Source organism: Sycon ciliatum, chromosome 3 (genome assembly GCF_964019385.1).
Source record: "Sycon ciliatum chromosome 3, ocSycCili1.1, whole genome shotgun sequence".
NCBI lineage: Eukaryota > Metazoa > Porifera > Calcarea > Leucosolenida > Sycettidae > Sycon > Sycon ciliatum.
The window spans coordinates 39,273,874-39,298,040 of NC_088645.1; the positions used below are offsets into that span (position 1 = coordinate 39,273,874).

Genomic DNA, 24,167 nt, shown 5'->3' on the forward strand with positions numbered 1-24,167 from the left:
ATATTCCAACGCGAAGTGTTCAGCAGTCTTGAGGCTAAGCAACTATTGAAATCAATGGAAGTGAATGGATGGTAGCGGCTATGTGCCGAGCAAGTAAAAAACAAAAGGCGATTTTGAGACGGTGAAAATGTAAGGGTGTGTTGGAAGGATAACGCTAAAATCATTCCAGCCTACGCATTGGGACCAAGCGCAACAGCTGTAAAATACCTAGATACCCATCTGCGGAAACAATTGTTACATCCTCCTTGCGGACTCCTCAGAGGAGCGCAGGGAAAACCACACTTCGCATGTCATCAGATGGGAAAAAGCGCTGTTGGATATGTGTTACAACGTGTTCAAAGTAGTCCTCTCCCGACCATCATCAGCAACATACTCAAAACCTCATTGATTACACTACATTCTTTCTAGCATTCTATTTTCGGAATCTGCTTGGATGAGTCCTGGAGTTTCATGTCAGAGCAAACATTTGCGCGAGGCTAACCTTCACAACTCAAATTCTACATCCGTAGATATGAATACTCACTGCATTGAATAGAAATCGGTTCAAACTCTTAGCTTCATGTTAACATGACCAACAGAGCCTAGGGCACAGAGTGCTTTTCAGGGACAAAACAATAATTATTTTAAATCAAATTTAACGGTTCGCGTCAGACTCGGCTAGTGGCCGAGTTTTCCGCATCCGTAGGAACACCACCACCCACTCAGGATCAAAGCGCAGATGCAGCTCCTAAAGCGGTGGGAGGTGAGCAGACCAGGGAATAGGAGCGGCAAAAATCAACAACGACAACTGTTGAACAAAAAGCAACAACGACAACTGTTGAACAAAAAGCAACAACGACAACTGCTGAACAAAATGCAACAACGACAACTGTTGAACAAAAAGCAACAGCTTCAACTGTTGAACAAAAAGCAACAACGACAACTGTTGAACAAAAAGCAAAAACGACAACTGTTGAACAAAAAGCAACAACGACAATTGTTGAACAAAAAGCAACAACGACAACTGTTGAACAAAAAGCAACAACGACAACTGTTGAACACAAGCGGCAACAAAGACAACTGTTGAACACAAAGCAACAACGACAACTGTTGAACAAAAAGTAACAGCGACAACTGTTGAACACATAGCAACAACGACAAGCCTCCCCCAGCGCTCCCACCAGTGCTCTTCAATGGAGTGACTATTCCTGAAGAGAAGGAAATTAAACTTCTGGGCATAGCATTCGACTCGCACCTGTTCTACTCTGCACACCTCCCGGCCGTTGCCTCAAAGTCAAAGGCTGCCCAACACGTACACTTCCAGAGAAAGGTTGCACCTTTGTTGGACTCTAGCGGCCCGCACGGCAGTCTACAAAGGCTTCGTACCGCCAACAATGGAATACTGCTGCCTGGTGTGGATGGGGTCATGCACTTCCCGGCTGGACAAAATACAGCTCAAGGTACTGAAGGTGACAGGCGCCTGGCTCCCCAGCCTGAAACACCGCCGACTGGTTGCTGCGCTTTCGTTCACTTTCAAGCTGTCCTACCTTCCAACAACAAGCCCCCTGAAGCTCATCCTCCCACCTCCAGCTCCAGCCAACTCCCGCCCAGTGGGTGGTCGATCCACTAGGTTAGCCACGGGGACTGCCCACTGCCACCCGCTCCAGCTCTAGTCGACGCTGTCCGTGCGCAGTCGTAGCAGCCTCCAGGGTTCCTACCCAGACTGCATCATTCCCTTGTGGAACAGCCTACCAGCGACCATTCTACCAGCACGGCCGCAACCCAGACAGCTCCAATCCTTCAAGGTAAAATGCAACAAGTATCGGCTGCACCTGAACTGGCAAGCAGCCACCGACGCCCTATGAAACGGTTTAGACCAGCGCTCCACTAGCATCCTCCCTCCTCCCCCCCCTTACCGCAATGTGACGTTATATTTCACTCTGTTTCTCTCACGACCCATTGTCCTCGTTCCTCACTATTATTCATTTCCCCTCTTCCTCCTCTCTTCATGGTTTTACTGCATTATGGCGCGCTTTGTCTGCGTAGACGCCGAGACCTTTGAGGTCGGCAAAGCAGCCTGGCCCCGCCACCACTTCTCGCACATACCGTACTGGCAATATAATGTTGCCGCGTAACGCGTAACGCAGGGGGGGGGGGGTGCGGCGTAACGCGCGACCAGGCTAGTGCGACAAATTTTCGTTGAGTTCGTATCGCGCGTCCGGCGGGGTGCGGCGATCTTTTCATTGCAGTTTGTACTGCAAAAAAAATGCTGAAAACTGTGAAAGCACGTGTACCGCGTGGTGAAAAGTTCAAAACTGGACGCAGCAGGAAGTCCTGACACTCGAAGGCGCATCATTCAGTGGTTGGCGATCTCAATGGATTCTTCTTTCCCGAGGTCGTTTTGCGAAGAAGAGCGATGACGACTCCAGCAGCAGTGATGACTCGAGCAGCGATGACGACTCCAGCAGCAGTGATGGCTCGAGCAGCGATGACGACTCCAGCAGCAGTGATGACTAATGATAGCCATGGTGACTATGTAATATGTTGTACACTCATTAACTGTGTGAGTGACAGTAGTTTTTGGAGGAAGCGCTCTTCCCCTATGTCACTTTGGTTGGTTGGTTGGTTGGTTTTTATTTCACTTCGCACATTCAAACGGGATGACGACCCAATAAAATGACGGCGAAGGCTTAGCCTAGAAGTGGCTATGGAAGAACATAGTAAAAGCTATGGAAGCACATAGTAAGAGAATAGGATACTAATAACTGCGGCTTTTCCTTTTGAAACTCGGGTATTGAGCCAATCATAAAAGTAGAAAGGAAAAGGACATATGGAAACGAGTTAAGAGTAACTCTCCACCACTGTAACTAGATACTATATATTGTTGCCCTTTCTGACTGTATATAGTATCTAGTTACAGTGGTGGAGAGTTACTCTTAACTCGTTTCCATATGTCCTTTTCCTTTCTACTGTTTTTTCCTTTTGATGATCTTTTTGTGAACAGATCACTCTGATAGTTAAAATATACAGTCTTCTATTGATATCGTTGTCGCCCTTTGCCGTCGGGTTTGTAACAGTTGGATTGCAACTGAATTTCTGTGCCTTCAATGTGGATGAAAAGAAAAAATGATGCGGCAAAAGCAAAAAAAATGATGCGGCAATAGCAAAAAGTGATGCGGCAATAGCAAAAAAAGGACTGCGGCAATATAGAAACCTGTGTAACGGCTCCTGTGCGACTTTGCATGTAACGCCCTGCGTGCGGCAAACATCTGCCAATGTAACGCTTCATGGCCTCACTGCGGCAACATATTGCCAGTACGGTATTCGGGAATACATGTACAGTGCACTTTCGTATAAAAATAAATAGATAAAAACAATTAAAAAAAACAACTTGTTAAGTGGCTATTTTAGCGGCGGAAGATTCTGACTGAAGGCGCAGGCAACATCAGTGTACGTGTTCAACGGGTATGGCGGCGTAGTTTGGCTGGGTGCGACGGGCTGGCAGGACAGTAGACATGCAGAACCATCCATTATTGTTTTCAAGAATGAGCTTCGCAAACTCACTTGCAAGCATAGTGCTTCGTTCTCCGGTATGCCTACGCCATATACATACCCCCCCCCCCCCCACACACACAAACGGTGCAGGCCGACCGTCGAAAATAGCGTGAACGGTAAAAATGCTCACAATGTCTAGTGATTGCCTCAGGGGAGTCAGGGGCCTCTGGGTCTGCCAGTTGGCTTCGTCGTTCGTTCCCCGTCACGTCACTAGTATGGGACAAGTACAGTCAGCCGCAGTATCTTTAGCTTTGTATCTTTGTTTTTGTGGCACATGCAATAATTACGAAGTAGTGGTTGCGACTTCGGCGATGATTTGTAAGAAAAGGTTTGCTCCCCACACCGGAGCTCGCGCTATTCCGCCGACTTTTCTTGACACTTGACTGACTCACGACTGCCATCCAGAGCACACGAGAAGTCCATCGAACCTTCGACTCGGCAAACCTGCAAGAAGCTTTCTAGCTTCTAGCTTCTTGCAGGTTTGCCGAGTCGAAGGTTCGATGGACTTCTCGTGTGCTCTGGATGGCAGTCGTGAGTCAGTCAAGTGTCAAGAAAAGTCGGCGGAATAGCGCGAGCTCCGGTGTGGGGAGCAAACCTTTTCTTACAAATCATCGCCGAAGTCGCAACCACTACTTCGTACTGTTGTGCCCAGCGCGGGCTTGCGACTAGTTGGTTTGGAGGTGACAGCGTTGCGAATGACCGAGGGTCCTCGACGTCTGTCTCACCGTCCAGGAGCGACACTGACTCACGCTGCTATCTGGTGTTCACGAGGTGTTTGTCGCGCTGGAAGCGGAGCGTCTCTGTAAGTTTGTATCCCTGGTGATGTTTGTGCCTGGAGAGCACTATATAAGTGGTGCTCTTCAGGCACAATCTTCCTCAGCCTACTCAAGCTCAACTGATGAGGGGTGAATTCCCCGAAACACTGTGTATTGAGCAGGGAGTGGTGCTTTCTTGCAGGTTTGCCGAGTCGAAGGTTCGATGGACTTCTCGTGTGCTCTGGATGGCAGTCGTGAGTCAGTCAAGTGTCAAGAAAAGTCGGCGGAATAGCGCGAGCTCCGGTGTGGGGAGCAAACCTTTTCATGCAATAATTAGCTTACTTTTCTGGTGTTAGACTGACTGCTGTTTTTTTGCGCCCCCCCCCCCTTTTCACACGTGCTACATGTTCCTGTCCCAGCCTGTCCATCACTTGACCTTTTTATCAGTTTTGTCACTTTTGTTACCTAGTCTTAGGTGTGCCACGTTTCTATGCAGAATGAGCGCAATTGCGCCAATTTAGCCTTATGAAGATCAGTCTATTCTTATTATTCTTTCATTCAACATCATAATGCCTGCACTGACGAGCTCAGGAGGAGCGAAACAGCTGTCTGGAGGGTCATTGTCAATATCAATCTATAATACCGGAATTGTCCGCGCTGTGGTGATGGTGATGTGAGTGCAGAGTTTGGATCGGCCAAGAGCGCAATGTGGTGGTGTGGTGTATTGGATTCCATAATGGCCGGGTCGTCGCTGCTCCTTCTTAAAAACCAACTGTTGAACAAAAAGCAACAACGACAACTGTTGAACAAAAAGCAACAACGACAACTGTTGAACAAAAAGCAACAACGACAACTGTTGAACAAAAAGCAACAACGACAACTGTTGAACAAAAAGCAACAACGACAACTGTTGAACAAAAAGCAACAACGACAACTGTTGAACACAAAGCAACAACGACAACTTTTGAACAAAAAGGCAAAACGACAACTGTTGAACACAAAGCAACAACGACAACTGTTGAACACAAAGCAACAACGACAACTGTTGAACAAAAGCAACAACGACAACTGTTGAACAAAAAGCAACAACGACAACTGCTGAACAAAAAGCAACAACGACAACTGCTGAACAAAAAGCAAGAACGACAACTGTTGAACAAACAGCAACAACGACAACTGTTAAACTAAAAGCAACAACAACAACTGTCGAACAAACAGCAACAACGACAACTGTTGAACACAAAGCAACAACGACAACTGTTGAACAAAAGCAACAACGACAACTGTTGAACAAAAAGCAACAACGACAACTGCTGAACCAAATGCAAGAACGACAACTGCTGAACAAAAAGCAAGAACGACAACTGTTGAACAAACAGCAACAACGACAACTATTGCATACAAAGCAAAAACGGCAACAGTTGAACAAAAAGAAAGAACGACAACTGTTGAACAACAACAAAGACAACTGTCGAACAAAACACAACAACGACAACTGGAAACTCTAAAACAACGAACACGACACCTGTTGAACATGAAGACCCCCAACTGTTGATCAACCACGTAACCATGGTAACTGTTGATCAACCACGTGATAACTTTTACATTGTTCACACTTATTGGCGATGGTGCCATCGTGAGAATAAGGAATTAAAAAACAGTTGGACAACAACAGCAGCTGCAGCAACAACAACAACAACAACAACAACAACAACAACAACGACACCGGTTGAACAAAAATCAACAACGACAACTGTTGAACAACAACAACAATCACAACTCTGGAAAAACAACACGTCAGCACAGCAAGACGATCTACGTACTGGTATTGCTGTGGCGAGCGAAATCCAAACCCTTACCGGCCTTGCACCACCAATATCCCACAGGCATCCTTTACCATGGGGACATTAGAATTACACACATGGGTAGAGAGTGAAATGACTATAAATCCTCAAAATTTATAATAGCTTTATCTTTGATATTCCACTGCAAAGTGCTCAGCAGCCTTGAAGCTAAGCAAGTATCGACATCAGTTGAAGTAAACTAATGGTGGCAGCTGTGTGCCAAGCAAGAAGAAAACAAAAAGGTATTTTGACTAATCTTTTGGGGTAGCTTAGAGATGATTTCGAAGCGGCGAAAATGTAAGGGTGTGTGGGAAGCGAAACGCTAAAATAGTCAGTCCAGCCTCCGCATAGGGACCAAGCGCAAATATATTATGTATTATCTAGATAATCAATCTGCGGAGAGAACGGTTTCGTCCGTTTAGGACTCGTCAGCGCAGCGCAGGGAAAACCACACTTCGAACACATAGATATGTAACAATAGTGTCATCAGATGGATAACCCTTCTGGATAATGTGTTACGTGTTTAGAGCAGTCATCCCATGACCAACATCAGCAACATACTCAAAACCTAATTAATTACACAACATCTCTCTAGAATTCTAGCTTCGGAATCTGCTTGGATACGCCCTGGAGCTTCATGTCAGAGCTAACAAGTGCGCGGGAGGGTGGGGGGGGGGGTGGAAGCCTTCACAACTCAAATACTACATCCGTAAATATGAATAATTACTGCACAGAATAGAGATAGGAAAATCTCCTCGCCTATGTGTAGGTTCAATACTCTGAAGACGTAACAGAAAGCTCCACAGGCAGCGGAAGGTCTCCAGACTCTCCACCACATCGATCTCAACACGCCCAGTGTCCGTTGCTCAGGGCACTGAGCACAGCCTCAGAGTCCAATGTCCAAATGCGTGGCATGGCTGGCCAGCCGACCAGTCCACGGTTAGCTATCGCTACCGTACGGGCTGGCTAGTGATGCGCTGCGGCGGCTGCTTGCTCCTGTTCAAAGTGGGCTTCTGAGGCTTGGGAGGCGGCGTCGCCGCCGCCGCTGCTGTGGTCGCCTGTGCACAGGGAGAAGGGGATTCCCAAATGCATTAGTTACCAGCACTATAAACTTGCATACATCAAGAATCTTTACCATGGAGAAACAAATGAGCGACTTCTCTTCAGCTCACGGAATGATTCACGGTTTGTCCAGTCCACATGTTTCCCAAATCCTAAATCCCAACAATTCTTTGCAACTTTTCCTCAAAGTAATGAAAACCGAATATTTTCTCTTTGCGATAATGCACACATTGCTCTCTGATACCATGCTTACCTTAGCTTGCGAATGGACAGTGAGTGACCTGCTCTTTGCCGTAAAGGCTGGTCCAGGTGACACTGGAGATGCGGTGGGAGTCACAGAAGCGGACGTCGTCGTCGTCTTGGACGTCACCGCCCGTGCTCTGCCGTTGCTCGGCTGCGAGAGCTGGCGACGCACTGCCGCGGTGGCGTTGGGCTGCGGGACCGTTGTCACGACGCCTGCCGATGCTTCCTCTTGTTGGTGCCTCTCGGCATTGCGTGCCAGGCGATAGTTTCGCTTCTCCAGGTCATCGAGTTGGTGCTGTGTACGCAGCTCAGCAGCATTCATATCTTCATCAAGAACAGGAGCAAAGCAGGAATGTACAGAACTGGGTTTATAGCAACGCTGTGATGTCAGCAGGGGTTTCCCCGCCAGCAGTCAGGCAGCGCAATCTGTATACTGCATGACATGGAGCAGGACAGCTGATGCTTGTTTGTGCCGTGACCTGAAAATCATAAATACACCTGTTACACAATCATCAGCGATTTTTCTGGCACTGGACCTTGTGTGTGAAGATAGCAACTAATCGTAGAGGGAATGGGGCATAGAGAGTTGCCATGCCATGATGCAAGAGTACATGAAAACCAGAGTGTGCAGCTTTTGACTTTTCTGCATGGGTGTCCGATACGGCGAAATTCCACGATTACATCATACTTGGTGTAGATCTGAGGCGGGAAGTGGCATGGTGTGTACAACTAAGCTGCAGTTGCGCAGAGAGAGAGAGAGAGAGAGAGAGAGAGAGAGAGAGAGAGAGAGAGAGAGAGAGAGAGAGAGAGAGAGAGAGAGAGAGAGAGATAGATAGATAGATAGATAGATAGAGAGAGAGAGAGAGAGATGGAGACCTGCTCGAATCCTGCTTGTATGCACCACACCACTAAAATGATGTAATCGCGGAATTTCGCCGTGACAGTAACCCATCAGAGCTGCACACTCGGGGTTTCATGCAATCTTGATTGGTGTGATTAACAGCAGAATTGCTCACCTGTTGCTAAGCTTGTGCCCTTCGCCGCAGCCACATTGGACTTGCTGGCAAACGTGAACGCGCTGCTCTGACTTGGATACTCTGACGGTTTGTCCACTGCGACCGTGGACTTTCCCTTGCTGAATATGGACATTGGTGATGTTCTATAGGAAGTACAAAATTAAAAATTAATCAAGGAAGAAAAAAAACTTTCAGGAAATTTACACACAGAGCATTGTTATACACAGAAGTTTAATATCAACATAATATATATCGTCTACCGTGTTCTTGTTTAATTTTTAAGATTGCCAACGCATGCATCTCTCTATCTCTCTCTCTCTATCTCTATTTCTATATCTCTTTCAATCTCTCTCTCCCTCTCTCCCTCTCTCTCTATTTCTCTATCTCTCTCTCTCTCTCTCTCTCTCTCTCTCTCTCTCTCTCTCTCTCTCTCTCTCTCTCTCTTCCTCGGGCCCCTGATCTCCACATGGGAAAATGGCGTCGCATAAACATGGACAGAAAACAATTCAAAACATTACAAACTTGGTGCTACCCAACCTTGAACTTACTGTGCACTGGTTTCTTCTTGTCGCACTTCATCCGCAGCACTGCTGCTCCTTGATGCCGACTGCAGCTCTGCTCGTAGTCGCTCCAACTCCTGACTCCGCTTCTGCAGCTCGTCTTGTTGATCGTACTTCTCTTGCTCTAGACTAGATCTGGTCGCCTCGGCAGCGGCTGCAGCAGCTCTCAGCTCCTTCACCTGTGTATGCAATCAGCGCACATGGAGGTCAATTAAGGCAAGACGAGAACATTTACTTCGTCCGACTTATTATAATGTGCGCTTCACTTCAAAACTCAAGCATATGTACAAAGGAGCACCTGTACTAAAAAATCAACCAAGAGACGATAGATAGATAACTAGTGGGTCGTTTCTTGGACTGACCTTCTAGTTTTCATCGCTGATGGTGTCTCAGTGCGCATCGGCAAGTGCTTCAACCTGCAAAACGTTGCCATTATTTTCATCTCCTCCAAGCTACGCTGCGCTTCCTTGATTTTTTCACGCCATAGGCACGATTTAGACGATCGGCTTCGCCTCCTCCTCGTGCAGTACGACTGCCAGAATGGTGGCTGTATGTGTTTTCGCCTGACGCTCCCACGACACCTTCGAATGAGGCGAACAACTACACCAACCACGCATAAAAAATCACTTCTCATCACTGTGTGCCGCGCGCATACTGAGTCTGATCTGTGTCGACATGTTATGCAGTCAGACCATGCGTGCTTTTCCCTGCCTGTTTCACGAATCCACTGGCCCCGGAGACTGGCGATCTTGTGACGGAGCTTTAGCATACTACTACTAGTAAGCTTGATGTAGCGAAGACGCATCGTGATCGCGGTTCCGAGGACTCCGCACCATTCACGCACGCATTGTATCCGCAGAATACTTCACCCTTTCTGAGCTTCAGTTTTTGAGCCAGGTTTTCGCCTGAAAGTCGACCTCAAGGGCAGATATTCATTTCGATCAACTTCTCAGCGATCTCTTCTGTGATCTTGTTTCGTCGCCCGCCACATCGTGAACGACTGCGAGAGAGATCAGCAAACTGGACGGAGCGATGCTGGTGCTTTCTGCACAAAGTTTCTGGATGACGCGTTTGCTGAAATTCTGCCAAGCAAAAAGCGATTGCAGCGATTTCAATCCGCCAGGAGGCACTCGAGAACGATCGCCCAGGAGTTTCTGGTACTTCGTGACAATTCCCCATCGCTATGGTTACACTTGGGGTGTTGGTTTCAGCACCAGGCCTTCTCTGTGTTGCGCGAGAAGCAACAGGGGTCCTCTGACGACAAAGTTTGGACGCAAAATGCTCGAGTCGACTAGGATCCTGAGGCGCTGCCTCCTTTGGAGTTGGAGCATTTCTTCTTCAACATCACAAATCGACAGCTGAAGGACGGTGTTAGGTAGCTGGAAAGTTTATTCCGTCCTGAGATTATTTGAATTTGTTTGGTTGACGTTCGAAGCGAAGCGCACATTTTAATAAGTCGGACCAAGTACTCATGCGAAGGCCAGGCATCAGAGCAAGTACATACACCTAACGTAAAGCTCCGGTACAACACACCTCCAAGTGACAGTCAACAATTTCCCGTAATGGTGCAACACGAACCGACGTGCAAGCCCAACACTCACCTCCTCGACGAGCTCCCCGACCCGTGTTGCATGCGCTGTGTGTTCTGTATCCAACCTGGCTTCCAGTGTGGACACCTTGCCTTGCAAGTCGTTCATTTCTCCGTCCGTCTCAGCAGCTGACATGGAATTTCTGCTGGTGTCATTCTCTAGGGTGCTTACTTTGACCAAAGCTCCGTCTAGTTTACTCTGGAGCGCGCTCAGCTCTTCATTGTGCTGCTCAGTGCACGCTCGGAGTGTCGCTTCTCCTTCCCTGATTGCCACAGCATGCTGGTCTCTCGCCATCTCAGCTTCTTGCAGAGCTGCTTGGAGATCAGCCAGCTGAGCAGACCGCGTGTGGAGCTCGTTCTGCAGACCCGATGCACTGGCTGCTTCAGTAGTACGAGCTAGTTCAAGACAGTTCTTGGTGTCCGTCAGTTCTTTCCGTGCTTCGGCAAGCTGGCTCTCGAGCGTAGTCGTACTCTCTTCCAGCTGAGCCTGCAGCTGGGTGCCGGTCCGTTCTGAGGCTTCCAGCTTTGCGTGCAGTTCCTTCAGCTGATCTGCAATGCTATCGTGTGCGTTCTGCAGCTGTTCCATATCATTCACCTGGTCCTGAAGCTCGCCGATTTGCATAGTGTACTCAGAAACTGACCGGCGGTTCTCCTTCTTCATTCGCTCCTTCTCACGCTCCAGTTCGGCGCGGGCAGCTTGCGAGTCGTTCTCTCCTTCCTCAGCCAGACTGTCTAGCATCTGCCGATTGGACTGGTGTTCTTTGGCGAGCTGCTCTCGTGTCTCGGTCAGCTCTCGCTCGCTCTCGGTGTGCGTGGCCTGCAATGATGCCAGCTCGTTGGTGAGCTCCTCAATCTGGCCGTCCCGGGCTGAGACATCGGCGTGCAGTTTCTGATGCAAGGCCTCCAGGCGCTGGCTTTCGGCCTGGTCGCGTTCCCTGCGCTGCTCCAGCTCTGACGTTGCCACAGCATTCGTTTCTTCAAGATGGGTGATCTACAGAATGTACAGAAGAAAGGCATAGAACGCTGGAAACATTGGGACTGGCATTTACCAAGTATGATGCATAGAGGAGTGTTCAGCGCCTAAAGAAAATCGTACCTCTTAAATTGCGTTCAATGATACGCAGTTCATGTAGTATGTATCATGAATTTGATACTGTGAGTATACGGAATTCTGCTACTCATTTAGATGCAACCGGGTCTTCAGGAAACACGATACCTGGACTGCTTGTATTGCAAACAAGAGTTGAACAAGGGCACAGCCATGTTGACAGGCATGCAAGTTGACTCGCAGTCTAGTATTCTGAATACTGGGATTACATGATTTATCGTGCATCCTCCCTGCAGACATCCCCACACATCTTTCCGAGGATTGGTGGTACCGCTCTTACCCTATTCTTGAGCTCTTCTTCGCTCTTTGCGTACTTGACCCTCATCTCCTCCATCTTGATGCCCGCATCACTTGCATTCGTTGACAGGTTTTCTAACCGACCGGTTGCTTCAGTATTCTCTTTGCCAAGCCTGTCAACCTCTGCAGAGAGTTCATTGACCTGAGGAATTGACAGGATATTATGTACACAGGAGCTCAGGATGACAGTGCAATTTACGACTGATTTTTTTGGAACATCCGTAAAACCATGATGTTTAGGCTTCTTCAAGCCTGAATTCATCAGAATATGCTATAGAACATCCGCCAAATCTGGGCCCTGATACACTACTAAAACTACATGTTTGTGTACCATCTTGACAAACTCTCCATGATTGCCCAGGATCGAGCAGCTTGGAGAGGCACGCGGCATAGCGAGTCGAGGAACAGCAGTGGAACCATGTGTTGCACCATACAAAATTTAATAATTATCATAATCATGTATTGTGAAACCTGGCTGGAAGATGATTTTTATCACGGCCCATGTTTTGGAGAAAAGATCAAAGAAATATTACTTGATGAGCATTCCGGACCGGGTTTCCGCACGACAGTGCCGCTGAATTAAATCTTATCAAGCAAGTAAATGCCATACAGGGCGCTGTGCAGCCCTAGACCTGCAAACACTGGGACGGTGAACTGGTGTAGGGCACAAACTTGATTAACGGCATCAGGTGTCATCAAGCAACACTGTAGATTATGCACTACCCTGACACTACTTGGGGACAATTTGCACTGCTCTCACCTTTGCCTGCAATGATGTAGTTTCTGCCCGGTGCTTTTCAGTCAACTCTCCGACCGCAGTCTCTCCTTGCTCTGTAACAGTAGCTAGCCTTGATACTAACTCGGACTTCTCATGCTTAAGGTCATCCACCGCGCTTGTGAGCTCTGTCACCTAACATTGACAGGACACAGTTTCAAGATCAAGAGGCAAGGAAAGCATAATCAAAGCAATTACAACACAGGAATCGGTCGTATCACTAATATGAGATTGGAGCAGTTGGAATCCAGTATAAATGTTTACGTCTTCCGGAGAAAATCCATGGGCGAGTAATAGCATTGGCAGCGTTGCTGCAAGTGGCACACACTGCAACAATGTCCCCCGGCCTCGGCATGTACCGGGTTAGGGTGCTAACACGTCATCACCGCTCTGCACCCCCCCCCCCCCGCCCAGGGTGCTTGTCTCAACCCTTCCAGAGTAGAAACATGGGATCTAAACAGAACAGCAAAGGGCAAGGCGAATGTGTCGTAGTTTGTTGCTCTGTGTAATTCGCTCCACTTTCGCGGTCCTGGCAGATACATGCACTCTGCGGCAAACTAGTCATTTTACACAATAGCAGATCAGCTGCCTTGGTACCCTGGTCATCGGGAGCCCCACGACATACTTCTGACATCAAAATGTGTTTGAACCTACCGCTAAAGATTGGCGCCCTGCGCACCATGGCAAGACAGAGAGTCAAAATAGATTGCCTGAAGATGCACGGTACGAAGAGGCACAGCATTACACACAAAAAACACGGAGCACCCTGAACAAAAGAAGGGACAGACCGGAGGGAAAGTCCCTAATTCACACTTGTTCGACTGTATACATGGTTGGCCCAAAGTGCACCGTTAAATGTTCAAACAACCTTACTTTGGTCTGAGCAGTGTCCGACTGGGATTTCAGCTGCTCTTGCAGCAGGGCGATCTCCTGCTGGTTTGTTTCATTGCTGCTCTCAAGTGTGGTCTTGAGCTCGTCACGGGAAGTGGTCAAGGTTGAGACTTGGGCAGTAAGCTCTGAGATCTGCAGGCACAGGCCCAGGCCACGCAAACACCCAAGACCGATCAACAGGAAATATGCCCACACCTCGGTTATCCCGGCGTAACAAACAAGGGAGCGAGTAGAGAGACAGGGGGGGGGGGGGGGGAGATACTTGATCTTCCTGAAAGGTGTGCTGCAATCTGCAGCTGGGTCTTGTCTCTATATCGACAATCATGGTGGAAGTGCTTGCTCAAGGCTTGCATGTCTGGCGTGCACACCATGCAGAGTCGGACATACATGCATCCAGCATGCACCAATATCACTACAGTCATTTCCACTGAACCATGACCTAGAATGGTCGTACATACCTTATCCTCCAGACCAACGCTCTTCCGTTGAAGCTCAGAGCACCTGTGCTTCTCCTCGTCGAGTTGCTCAAAGTGCTCTTCCTGTTGCTGCCTGCACTGCTGCTGGGCTTTCTGAGCGGCTGCTTTGGCGCTGGTCAGGTCGGTTTGAAGATGAGAAACCTGCATCTCGAGGGTCTGCCGGCAATGGCGATGTTCACCGAGCTCCTGCTCCAACTTTGAGACGAGAGCCGCATCGATGGTTGCTTCCTGTGACGTCGCGTCGCGGGACGACGATGGCTGGGACTGGCTGTTCACGGGTGTGGCAACATGAGCCTGTGCCATCTCCTGTGTCCTAGTGTTGTCAGACATGGGTGCATTCGCAGCAAGAGGAGTCGACGACGTGTTATCTTCACCTGTGCTATTTTGCTGCGTGGTAGGCGAAGGACTGCGTTCTGCAGGCACTTCACCCGGCCGATCAGATTCTGATGCAGCAACTGATTGTTTACTTTGACTCGGATCCGCCACGTCCTCTAGTGTGTCCCAGTCATCGCTTGTCGGTGACGTCATGGAGTCCGTATCCGTGACGACGGGCACGCCATGTGCCACTGTGGATGGTGACGATGCACCAGTGCCCTGTCTTCTCCGACTCGTGGACAGGGTTTCACGGCGGGACGGCTGAGCGCGTGGACGGAAAGAGGTGCACGTGCATGCACAAACACGACAAAACAAAACCATGTTAGCCACCGAGCAGGCACGCACACAGACACAGACAAACACACACACACCGTGTACCACGTATACGCCCGTCGCAAGAGAAGCAATCACATATGCAAATGTACCGTATGTGCACCCACAGATTTTCTATTATGGAAACGTAGCGAACAAGATCTGAATGAGACAGATCAAGAGTTGCGCCAGATAACTGTCTAATCCACACAACTGGCGAAGCCATGTGAATCGACCTCCCAATGCACACCTGGTCTACACCACATGGAGTACATCGACATAAAACGGCCAAGACAGTTACCTATGCACACCCTACACTTGCTGGGGTACACACACATAAACACACACACCTCAGACCTCAGACATGCCCATCGCGAGAGCGATGATAGCGAACAGCTATGTTAGACATAGCAACTTGTGCTGGGATTACACCATTCAACAGCTTGCAAGGCTGATGAATTGACCGCCACTATTTTTAGCCTGGTATCCACCACACAGCTGTTTGAAGTGACTTTTTCTGGCCAGTGAATCCCTATTTTTCATTTTCCATTTTCTTCTTCTTTTTTTCACACACACACACACACACACACACACAAACACACACACATACATACACACACGCACAAGCAAAGAGAAACTCACAAACCGACTTTCACAAGCACACATGCAAACTATGTTACTATCAAGAACAAGCACATGCACACAGACCTTGACAGTCCCTTCCCCAATATGACCGAGTCTTACTTCGGAAGCCATGCTCCTTGCTCGAAGCTTAGCAATCTGACTGCTTCCACGTGCACGCGGTGTGTCTTCGATGCTTCCAGCGGTCGACGATAGCGATTTCTTTTGCTCCTCGATGCTGCTTCCTGTGGAGGAATTGGAAGACGTGGAGCCCTTCCTTGCAGCTACCGGGGGAGGTCTGGTGACTTCCGATGCAGTCTCTGTCGATAGCTGCGTGTTCAATGCCTGAGTGACACACAGCAAACGAGACCAGATATTGCTCAGGGACGTAGCTCTCATATCTCTGGTGTGGTAAGTTGGTAACCATGTACCACTGGCAACCTGGGCCTATTAAGCCGAAAATTTGTTGCCGCAGTGTGACAGCAGCACAGCCCGAAATGTTAATGCTGCCGAAATGCGTTCTAGTCTTGGGAGGCCGAAATTTGGCTGGGCCGAAAATTTGTCGACTAGTAGTCAGCACTTTGCCTATTTTCACTATGTAGTCGCTATGAAGGCTATTTGCTGATGTTGTGATCGGACTACACTGACAGTACACGGACTAGGCGCCTGCACCTCATATACGGCTACCACCAGGCTCTGGTTAACATGGCCAAACATCAAAAAACAGTCTTCACTAGATCATAATTTGCTAAATGCCTGGGGCAAGAGCTCGCTAATATCGAAATCAAAGTGGCAGATTAGAACTAAACGTATCATGCCAGGCAATCATCATGCAAAATCACCGGTCATCTTATTAAGTAAACATTCAGCAGGAAACTTGGACGTGCAACTGCTAGATACTGTTGTGACATGTATTTATGCCGCAATATTGGAAAGTCTGAAAAGCTGATTGGAAGTGGACCCATCCTATGTCTTGTATTCCTCATCCTCTTCCTACCTCTCTCCTACCCTCCTACTCCCCCCCCCCCCCCCCTGCGTCATGCACACGCATTCACGATAATACGGAATATCACAGGGAAAGGTTTCCTGAGACACGAGACAGTACCTCCATCCAGCCGTCGATCTCCTCCTTGCTCTCCGCCTTGATGTAGTAGGTGCGTGATGCCGTGGCCAGCGCAATGCAGTTGAACTGCTTTGCCTCGCCATCGCCATCCCGGATCGACGAGCAGTCGTGAAGGTTTATGTCACCCAGTGCTTTCTTGGGATATGTCTGGAAGCAGCAAGAGGCAGAAAAAACGGGTGAGAACTATGCATGTGTCAGTGGATCTATCCGGTAGAACCAAACTTATCACACTGTCGGATACACGCGCTCTCATTTCTCCTTATTCAGCCATGAAAAAGTTATAAAGAGGTGTATTTTGCTGACTGATGATCGTAGTAACACGAGAAACTTAGAGTTGCGACACAGCTTCCAATCTCTATTTGTCTAAAGAGATGTATATGGACTTTATGGACATAAGCCACTTGTTCTGTGGTTATACAAGTCCACGTGTTGATACCTCTCTATTCTGATACCTCATGCAATATATTCCTAGTCCCCAAGAGGAGTACATTCCATGTGCTTGTGTGTTTGTGCGCGTGCTTGAGAGTGCGTGAGGTTCCGTGCATGTGTGGATCTGTGTGTGTGTGTGTGTATGTGTGTGTGTGTGTGTGTGTGTGTGAATGTGCATGTGAGCGTGTGTGTGTGTTTGTGCGTGTGAGTGAGTGTGTGTGTGTGTGTATGTGTGTTTGTGCGTGCAGGTGTGTGTCTGTATAATGTGGGAGCCTACTTTGTTGGGCTCTTGATTTAACGCTGTCCAATGCCACCATCAGATTGCTGTCTCCTTCGCCAATAGCTATGCCATGCTCTTGGAGCCAAAATTATTCAATCACTGAAAGACGTACATTTGTCTGGCCGTCCTCTCAAGCAGCGGTGCCTACTCTCACCTTTTCGCTCTCGTAGTAGGAGAGTGTAGCATCAGACGTCAGCACAAACCATCGCTTCTTCCATTGCTACACATTCAAAACAGGGAGCAGAACACACAGAGAGCAAGATGCATGGAACAAGCAATACTTCATTTATGACTGGACACCAAGATAGTGGTGCAACGGTGTTTGCGGTAAATCAATTCCGGGCATCCTCGTCCGGTCTTATGGCTGCTCAAGTCTGACATACCACGTATTCGTGCATCAGAAGTATTTGTAATTTGTGTTCATGGACTCTCCACAGGCCTTAGCCTAACTCAAAGGGGTCTCAAGTAAGGCACGATATTCTAACATGTAATAATCCAGTCTCCCCGAAGGCGTGGGTTCGAATCCCACCGCTGCCACCAGTGTTAGCTCCCGGCTAAACGCAATCCCCTCACACTTGCAGAACACAGGGGGTTTATAGTATTGAAAATGGAAGAAGTATTTAGACAAGAGAGCAGACAAGAGTGAAAAGGATAGAGAACAGAGAACCACTGGAGCATGCGCTCTTCTGTACTCGATGGAATCGCATTGCTATGGTGAAGGAGCGGGAAATACGAATAGTGAGTACAGAGTCTTATTGCACAGTCACAATGTGCAATGCAATATGCATTACATACCCTACACCGGTTCTATTCTACTGACAATGAGCACCACATCACTAAACTGTTACTATACAGTAAACCTGTCAAGGCAACCACTCGGATAAGGCAACCACCTGTCCTAGAAGACCACTGAAACCAGGATCATGGCCTGCTATTTCCAGTCACATGACCCTGGATAATGAGACCACCTGGTAACAGAGACCACGTCTTGAACATCCCTTGAGTGGTCGTCTTAGACAGGTTTCAGTGTACGTGGGATTTGACATGCCTTGCGGTGGTCTCACCTTGGACCCGAACTTTGCGTTGAGGTCTGGCGGGGCTTTAGTTAGGTATCCGTCCTTGACAACCTACAACACACACGAGAGAAATTGCGACACACAAACATTGCCACCATACTGCAGGCCAGGTGGAACCGGTCCGGTTGGTCGGGCCATGATCGGACTAACTCTTTGGCCACCAGCGTGTGTTTACTGCTGATGAGGCTACAGGCACTGAAGCTACTGGACCAATCAAAAACCGCTTTCGGGGTCCTGTCAGTGGCCATAAGTGGATTGAGCCATGGGAGCTATCAAAAGCGAGTGCTGTACTGACCATATACAAGTAGATGCGGGAGTATATAGTGCTGCTCAATTAAATCAGATCATGTGAGTTGATTGCACGACTGGCGTGGTGCAGACCCCAGTGCAGGGCGCAACTTGACTCATGCATTCCGATTTCATTGAGCAGCACTGCACATGCACATACTGTGGTGTGTGTGTGTGTGTGTGCGTGTGTGTGTGTGTGTGTGTGTGTGTGTGTGTGTGTGTGTGTGTGTTAGCCCTTTACTGTCCGTACATACAAGCATCGATCCAATGGGATCGATGGGGTAGGCATTTTGAAATTATCGTAACTTGCTCAAATCTAGGTCTTTTGGAGAGATCGAAATATGTAGGTCGAAGAGAAAAGCCTCAGCTGTCGCCTCGAACAATTCGCAAAGCGATACGAAGAGCGGTTGCTGAGTTATCGCACTCGTAATTCTGGTCCCGGGAAATGTGCGTTCAGAGCGCGACGCGCATGTCGACGGCTGGGATTTTCCCTGTTTACGTCACCTGTTGGCAAGGCTACACCGATTCAAATTCAAAAGTAGGTTCCCGGGAGTCTCTACGAAAATATTTGAGCTCGATACGAGCAACAGGGGTGACATGGTGGATTGAGATCGATCTCGAGCGTGAGCTCAGCGCTTTTGCGCGTTCCCTGGCTTGCAGCGCTGGACCAGTGCATCCTGTGGCGCCGAGTGTGGGCTCATTGCGTTCGTCTCGTCAAGACCTTTCCAGGATGCCCAAGATCGTGGAAATCGTCAAATTCAAACCAAAGTTACGTCTAATTTTAGTTTCAGATTTTGTGGTTGCGTGGGCTTGTATACATTTTAATCGGACAGTAAAGGGTTAATATTGTTGACTTTGCGATTTCTCTCTCTTCTCTTCTCTCTTCTTGTCGTTGTCTCCCGCTTCTGGGAGCGGCGTGGCCCGATAGGGTAGCTGTACAGGGGCGGATCCAGACCCCAAAGCTGAGGGGTGCGAGGATGAAACTTACATAATAATATTATGTGTGGCCCAATATCTGAGAAAATCGACCTTCGGGGCTGTTTTGGTGAAATTGATTTTTTTGTTGCAAATTGATGTCTAGCCTTTGTTGAGTATTGTCACTTCGTTTCACGGCCATCAGACCAATATTGACCATGTAGAAATCCATTTTACAGTCAGGAGTCATGTTAATGAATTGTTCTTTTTTTTACAATTTTGAAAGATCAGTGTGTTTGGAGCCACCAAAAATTGTTTCCGTGTGATATCAATAGCCAACTAATATAGTAAAGTGTTTTGACTGTTCAGGTACTTCATTTCCAGCATTCCGTGACTTTATTGAGGTTGTGTAGTTTCAACAGCAGCAATAGCAGCATTAGAAGGAGAGGTGATTTATCTGTTCTCCTGGTGATGGACATGCTTGACAGGATAGTCTGCAATAGATTTTGACGGAACACCATGATACATGTAACAGCTGCATTCACATACTTATTGTGAAGGAGTCAAACAGAGCCAATGCGTCCAGATTCGCTTTGTCACACTTTGTGGAGACTGACCATTTCCAAACATCAGTAACACAGCCTGACAAGCGTTTCACATCACCAACTCAAAAGTAACAGAATGTTACTAGTACTCGAGATTGCCCAGCCTCACGTGCTCCGTGATGGTCTGATTCGCCATTATTGGCTCGAGTATCGAGCTTGCCATCCAAAACATTTTAGGATCATCGTCGCAAAGAAAACTCGCATCATTTCGTGCTGTTTTAGCAGGTCTGGCGTGAAACTCAGGAAACAGTTCTGCCACCCGAGCAAGGGCGGCCAGCGACCTTGCAAGCGGCGTACCCTCAGGAATTCACTTGGTTGTCCTTGCCTGGAGCTGTAGCAGCTATCGCTGAGGCAGACTGTGGTTGGCCTTGATCATACTCATCCAGGCCAAGTCCTCATCATCGTCGCCCCCGACAGGTAAGTACCGCGTGTCACTTGCGATCGATTCGACTTACATGCGCTCTCAGAACTAGAAGCGCTGTCGCCGCTTGACAGGATATCCACAAAGAACGATGCATCACCGTCCATGGGATCGCGGCTGCTGTGCTCCGTGAGCCCAATAACCAACTGACACAAGAATCGCCTTCCATTTCCTTCCGCCATTGTCGTCTCTGCACTTTGCTTCGACAGATTCGATTTTTTTGCGAACAAATTTGTTTTTAGTGTTTTCTCAAAAAAACCGCGTAGCCCCGAAGGTCGAAAGTCTCAGATATCGGGCCTTTTGCAGTAGTAAACCAAAGACATAGTATGTTATGTGTGTTACTGTATAATATCATAATTACACATAGCACCAAGATGAGTAGTATGATTAGTTACACATTGAATGTCAAAATTTACAAGTAATTTACGACTGCTACCGGTATGATTCTCAGTCAGACACAGATTATGCTATGTTACTGTACATGCTATAATTATACACAATCAAGAGTACATAACCCCCCCCCCCCCCGGGGGGGGGGGGTTATGTACTCTTGACACAATGTCAACTCTAGTCAGGGCGGCTGTTCAGTTCCTCACTCCGCATCCTGGAGAATGTTGGTCATCCTCATCTTCCGTGGGTGCTTGAGGGCGAACATGTCGACGATGTCAGTGACATCAACAGCCAAGTCGTAGCGGATGTGGAGTAGAGCTAGCGCTCACACTCGCAAGACGTGATCGGCATCACAGCTAGAATGGCTAGTGTGGCGAAAAAAAAGTTCTATTCCAAATGTGCAGCCCTGGCGCGAGCACGTGTCCAGAACGATCACGTGATTGCACACAAATCATCCGCGGATCCGCGCAGCGAGCCTGGGCCTGGCTTTTTGTTGTTGTTTTTTTTTGGAAAAATCCTGACGGGTTCATTTGCACCCTTCGCACCCCCCTGGATCCGCCCCTGCTGTACATAGTAGTAGTAGTAGTAGTAGTAGTAGTAGTAGTAGTAGTAGTAGTAGTATGTGTGTGTGTGTGTGTGTGTGTGTGTGTGTGCGTGTGTGTGTGTGTGTGTGTGTGTGTGCGTGTGTGTGTGTGCGTGCGTGCGTGCGTGTGTGTGTGTGTGTGTGTGTGTGTGTGTGTGCGCGTGTGTGTGTGTGTGTGTGTGTGTGTGTGTGTGCGTGTGCGTGCGTGTGTGTGTGCGTGCGTGCGTGCGCGTGTGTGTGTGTGTGTGTGTGTGTGCGTGTGTGCGTGCGTGTGCGTGCGTGCGTGCGTGCGTGTGTGTGTGTGTGATTTAGCCCTATGAATTGCACTTATAGCATTATGGGATATGTAGTACGTCATGCATGCTGCGATGTTATTCATTGCTTACCGTTCGCTCGCCAACTGACGAGGTACTGCGTTGCTTCAGAGCAGACGTCCCGTCTCCTCCACCAGCACCACCCACGCCGTGCTGATCTTTACTCTTGTAACAAGTCTGACATGTGTTCTTCTTGAAGAGATTCGGCTTGAATTCCTTGCACGCTCCGCCACTCATCCTGCTTACGCCTATGGGATGGTTCCGAGTTGGATAACTCGAAATATAATGGTGTATACGACCGTAGATCTGCTAGTGATCGAGCACCCAGCGCACGGTACAAGTACAAGTGTCTAGCACCGATTGAATTGATTCTACGCTGTGAAAACTGCTAAAGATTCACAAAATTATGTCGTAGGCTGATTCCCAAGGCGCGGTGGGCCAAGACAAGGAGCTGCACAAAATAATCGGCAGCTGTCTTTGCACGCTTCATTGGTCCGCGGCGGCTGGGAAACGACACTGGACAGCAGATGACGTCCGAATCGGAGAGTATGGATTTCGACACACGGCTTATTCCTACTGAGTACTACTACTACTTTGAAGCACTCACGGAAAAATGTCGACCTGTCGAATGCATACTGATAGTGATACGGAACGAAAGGCGAAACCAGCTCGTCCCTAGCTGCCGCAAAGCTCGAGCTGCATACGTCCCTGTGCCAGCTGTTACTGATCTAGCCGGACTCGACACTAGCACTAAAGCCAGACAGTCTGTTCTCTGCCTTTTTACGGCGCATGCTATGCTGTGCATAGTCAAGTCACGCTTTGCCCATGTTGACACACGGCATGCCTGCCTCCCCGCCTCCATACTACATGTAGCATCCATGGCTTCGCGTAACAACGTTGTTACCTCGTAACGTTGTTCACGGTTGAGGATTATGTGCAGTAAAGACTACCGGTAAGGCCACCCTTTGTTAATTCATTGTTTAACGTCCTTTTTTTCGCGAAAAGGTACGCGGGAGGGCGGAAAAAAAACAAAAGCCCATTCCAAAAACTGGAAACCCCAATCAAACATTTTGACCCGTAAAGCATATACAATATTTCTGGGTCTAACGGCACTTGCAGGCATAGAACAACACTCTTTGATGGTACATTGGAGCACATGCCTGATGAATCCAACAAAACAGGTACATAGCATGGAGTTAGCATGTCATGAATTCATTACATCTGGATTTTTACTAGGACACACACCGTACGATATTTAAAAGCCAACAAAAAAAGAAAAAAGAACACAAGACAAAGGCATGCCCGGGAGGCAAGATTATAAGTTTAATTAAGGTCATGATCGGCACACTGTGAAACTACACAATCATGTATTTACAACTTCGCATATTATTGGTACTACTACTTTCTTGTTTTTTTTTCCGGTCGGAGGCAAAAAGGTACGCGGGCGCGGACGTTAAACAACGAAAAAAGAAAGGGTGGCCTAATGTGCCAGTGGAGATGGTCGGAATCTCTGTCGCAGTATTTTGTAGTGATGGTGCACACCGGCATAAATGTACCGCTTCTGTACGAAATAATTGCAATGCAGAACACATTCTGCTTGAACTATTCCGTGAGGTACATTCTATTTCTGTCAATATGCATTGTTTCCCGATGCGGATAAACCCAGGGAGTGTTTGCCGATGCGCGCGTGTGTGTGTGCGTGTGTGTGTGTGCGTGTGTGTGTGTGTGGGTACGTGTGGGTGCGCGTGTGTGTGTGATACTCTTCGACTCACTTTAGAATTCAATTCCTCAATAGCTAAGTAAATAATTACATGCAGTTTGCCGGTTCCTTCCAGAGTTTACTTATGCTGGCAAGGAAACACCAACAGACCGATGTCCTCGGTGATGGTCTTTTACAGGAAGCCCTGGGATCATTTTGTCATGCTCATTGCATGACACAGTAACTGTGCTGATAATGGGTTGACTTCGGACAGCGGCAAGAAGGTCCTTCCAGTGGTCCGCCCCAACATGCAAGAGACACACGTACAAGAGAAGATTAGTACAGTGGTCCCTCTATAATCCGGCACCATTTGTGCCACGAAAATCTGCTGGATAAGGGAGGGTGCTGGATTAACAAATCTGATTTACTGCTGCAATGTGCATGAAGAGGACATTTTGGCTACTGAAAATTGTGCTGGTTTATCGAGGGTGCTGGATTATAAAGTGCCGGATTAGAGAGGGACGACTGTAATACATTTTTATGTGTACGTTCCATGCATAGTCTGAGAGTGATGCAAGTACAGTGGA

General features: G+C 48.1%; 1 protein-coding gene across 1 annotated transcript; it reads right to left on the bottom strand.

The window, feature by feature from the left end:
* Positions 1-6,222: 6,222 nt before the first annotated feature.
* On the bottom strand, positions 6,223-22,435 carry LOC135812150 (myosin phosphatase Rho-interacting protein-like). The gene is made up of 14 exons (XM_065325470.1): positions 21,954-22,435; positions 18,354-18,416; positions 17,444-17,509; positions 16,563-16,727; positions 15,581-15,802; positions 14,132-14,785; positions 13,656-13,805; positions 12,768-12,917; positions 11,991-12,149; positions 10,616-11,593; positions 9,003-9,193; positions 8,455-8,597; positions 7,449-7,762; positions 6,223-7,191 (listed from the first exon to the last, which is right to left on the bottom strand). Exons 1-14 carry the CDS (start codon positions 22,116-22,118, stop codon positions 7,084-7,086), a joined length of 3,528 nt encoding a protein of 1,175 aa, XP_065181542.1. The 5' UTR covers positions 22,119-22,435; the 3' UTR covers positions 6,223-7,083.
* Between the last annotated feature and the right edge of the window lie 1,732 nt (positions 22,436-24,167).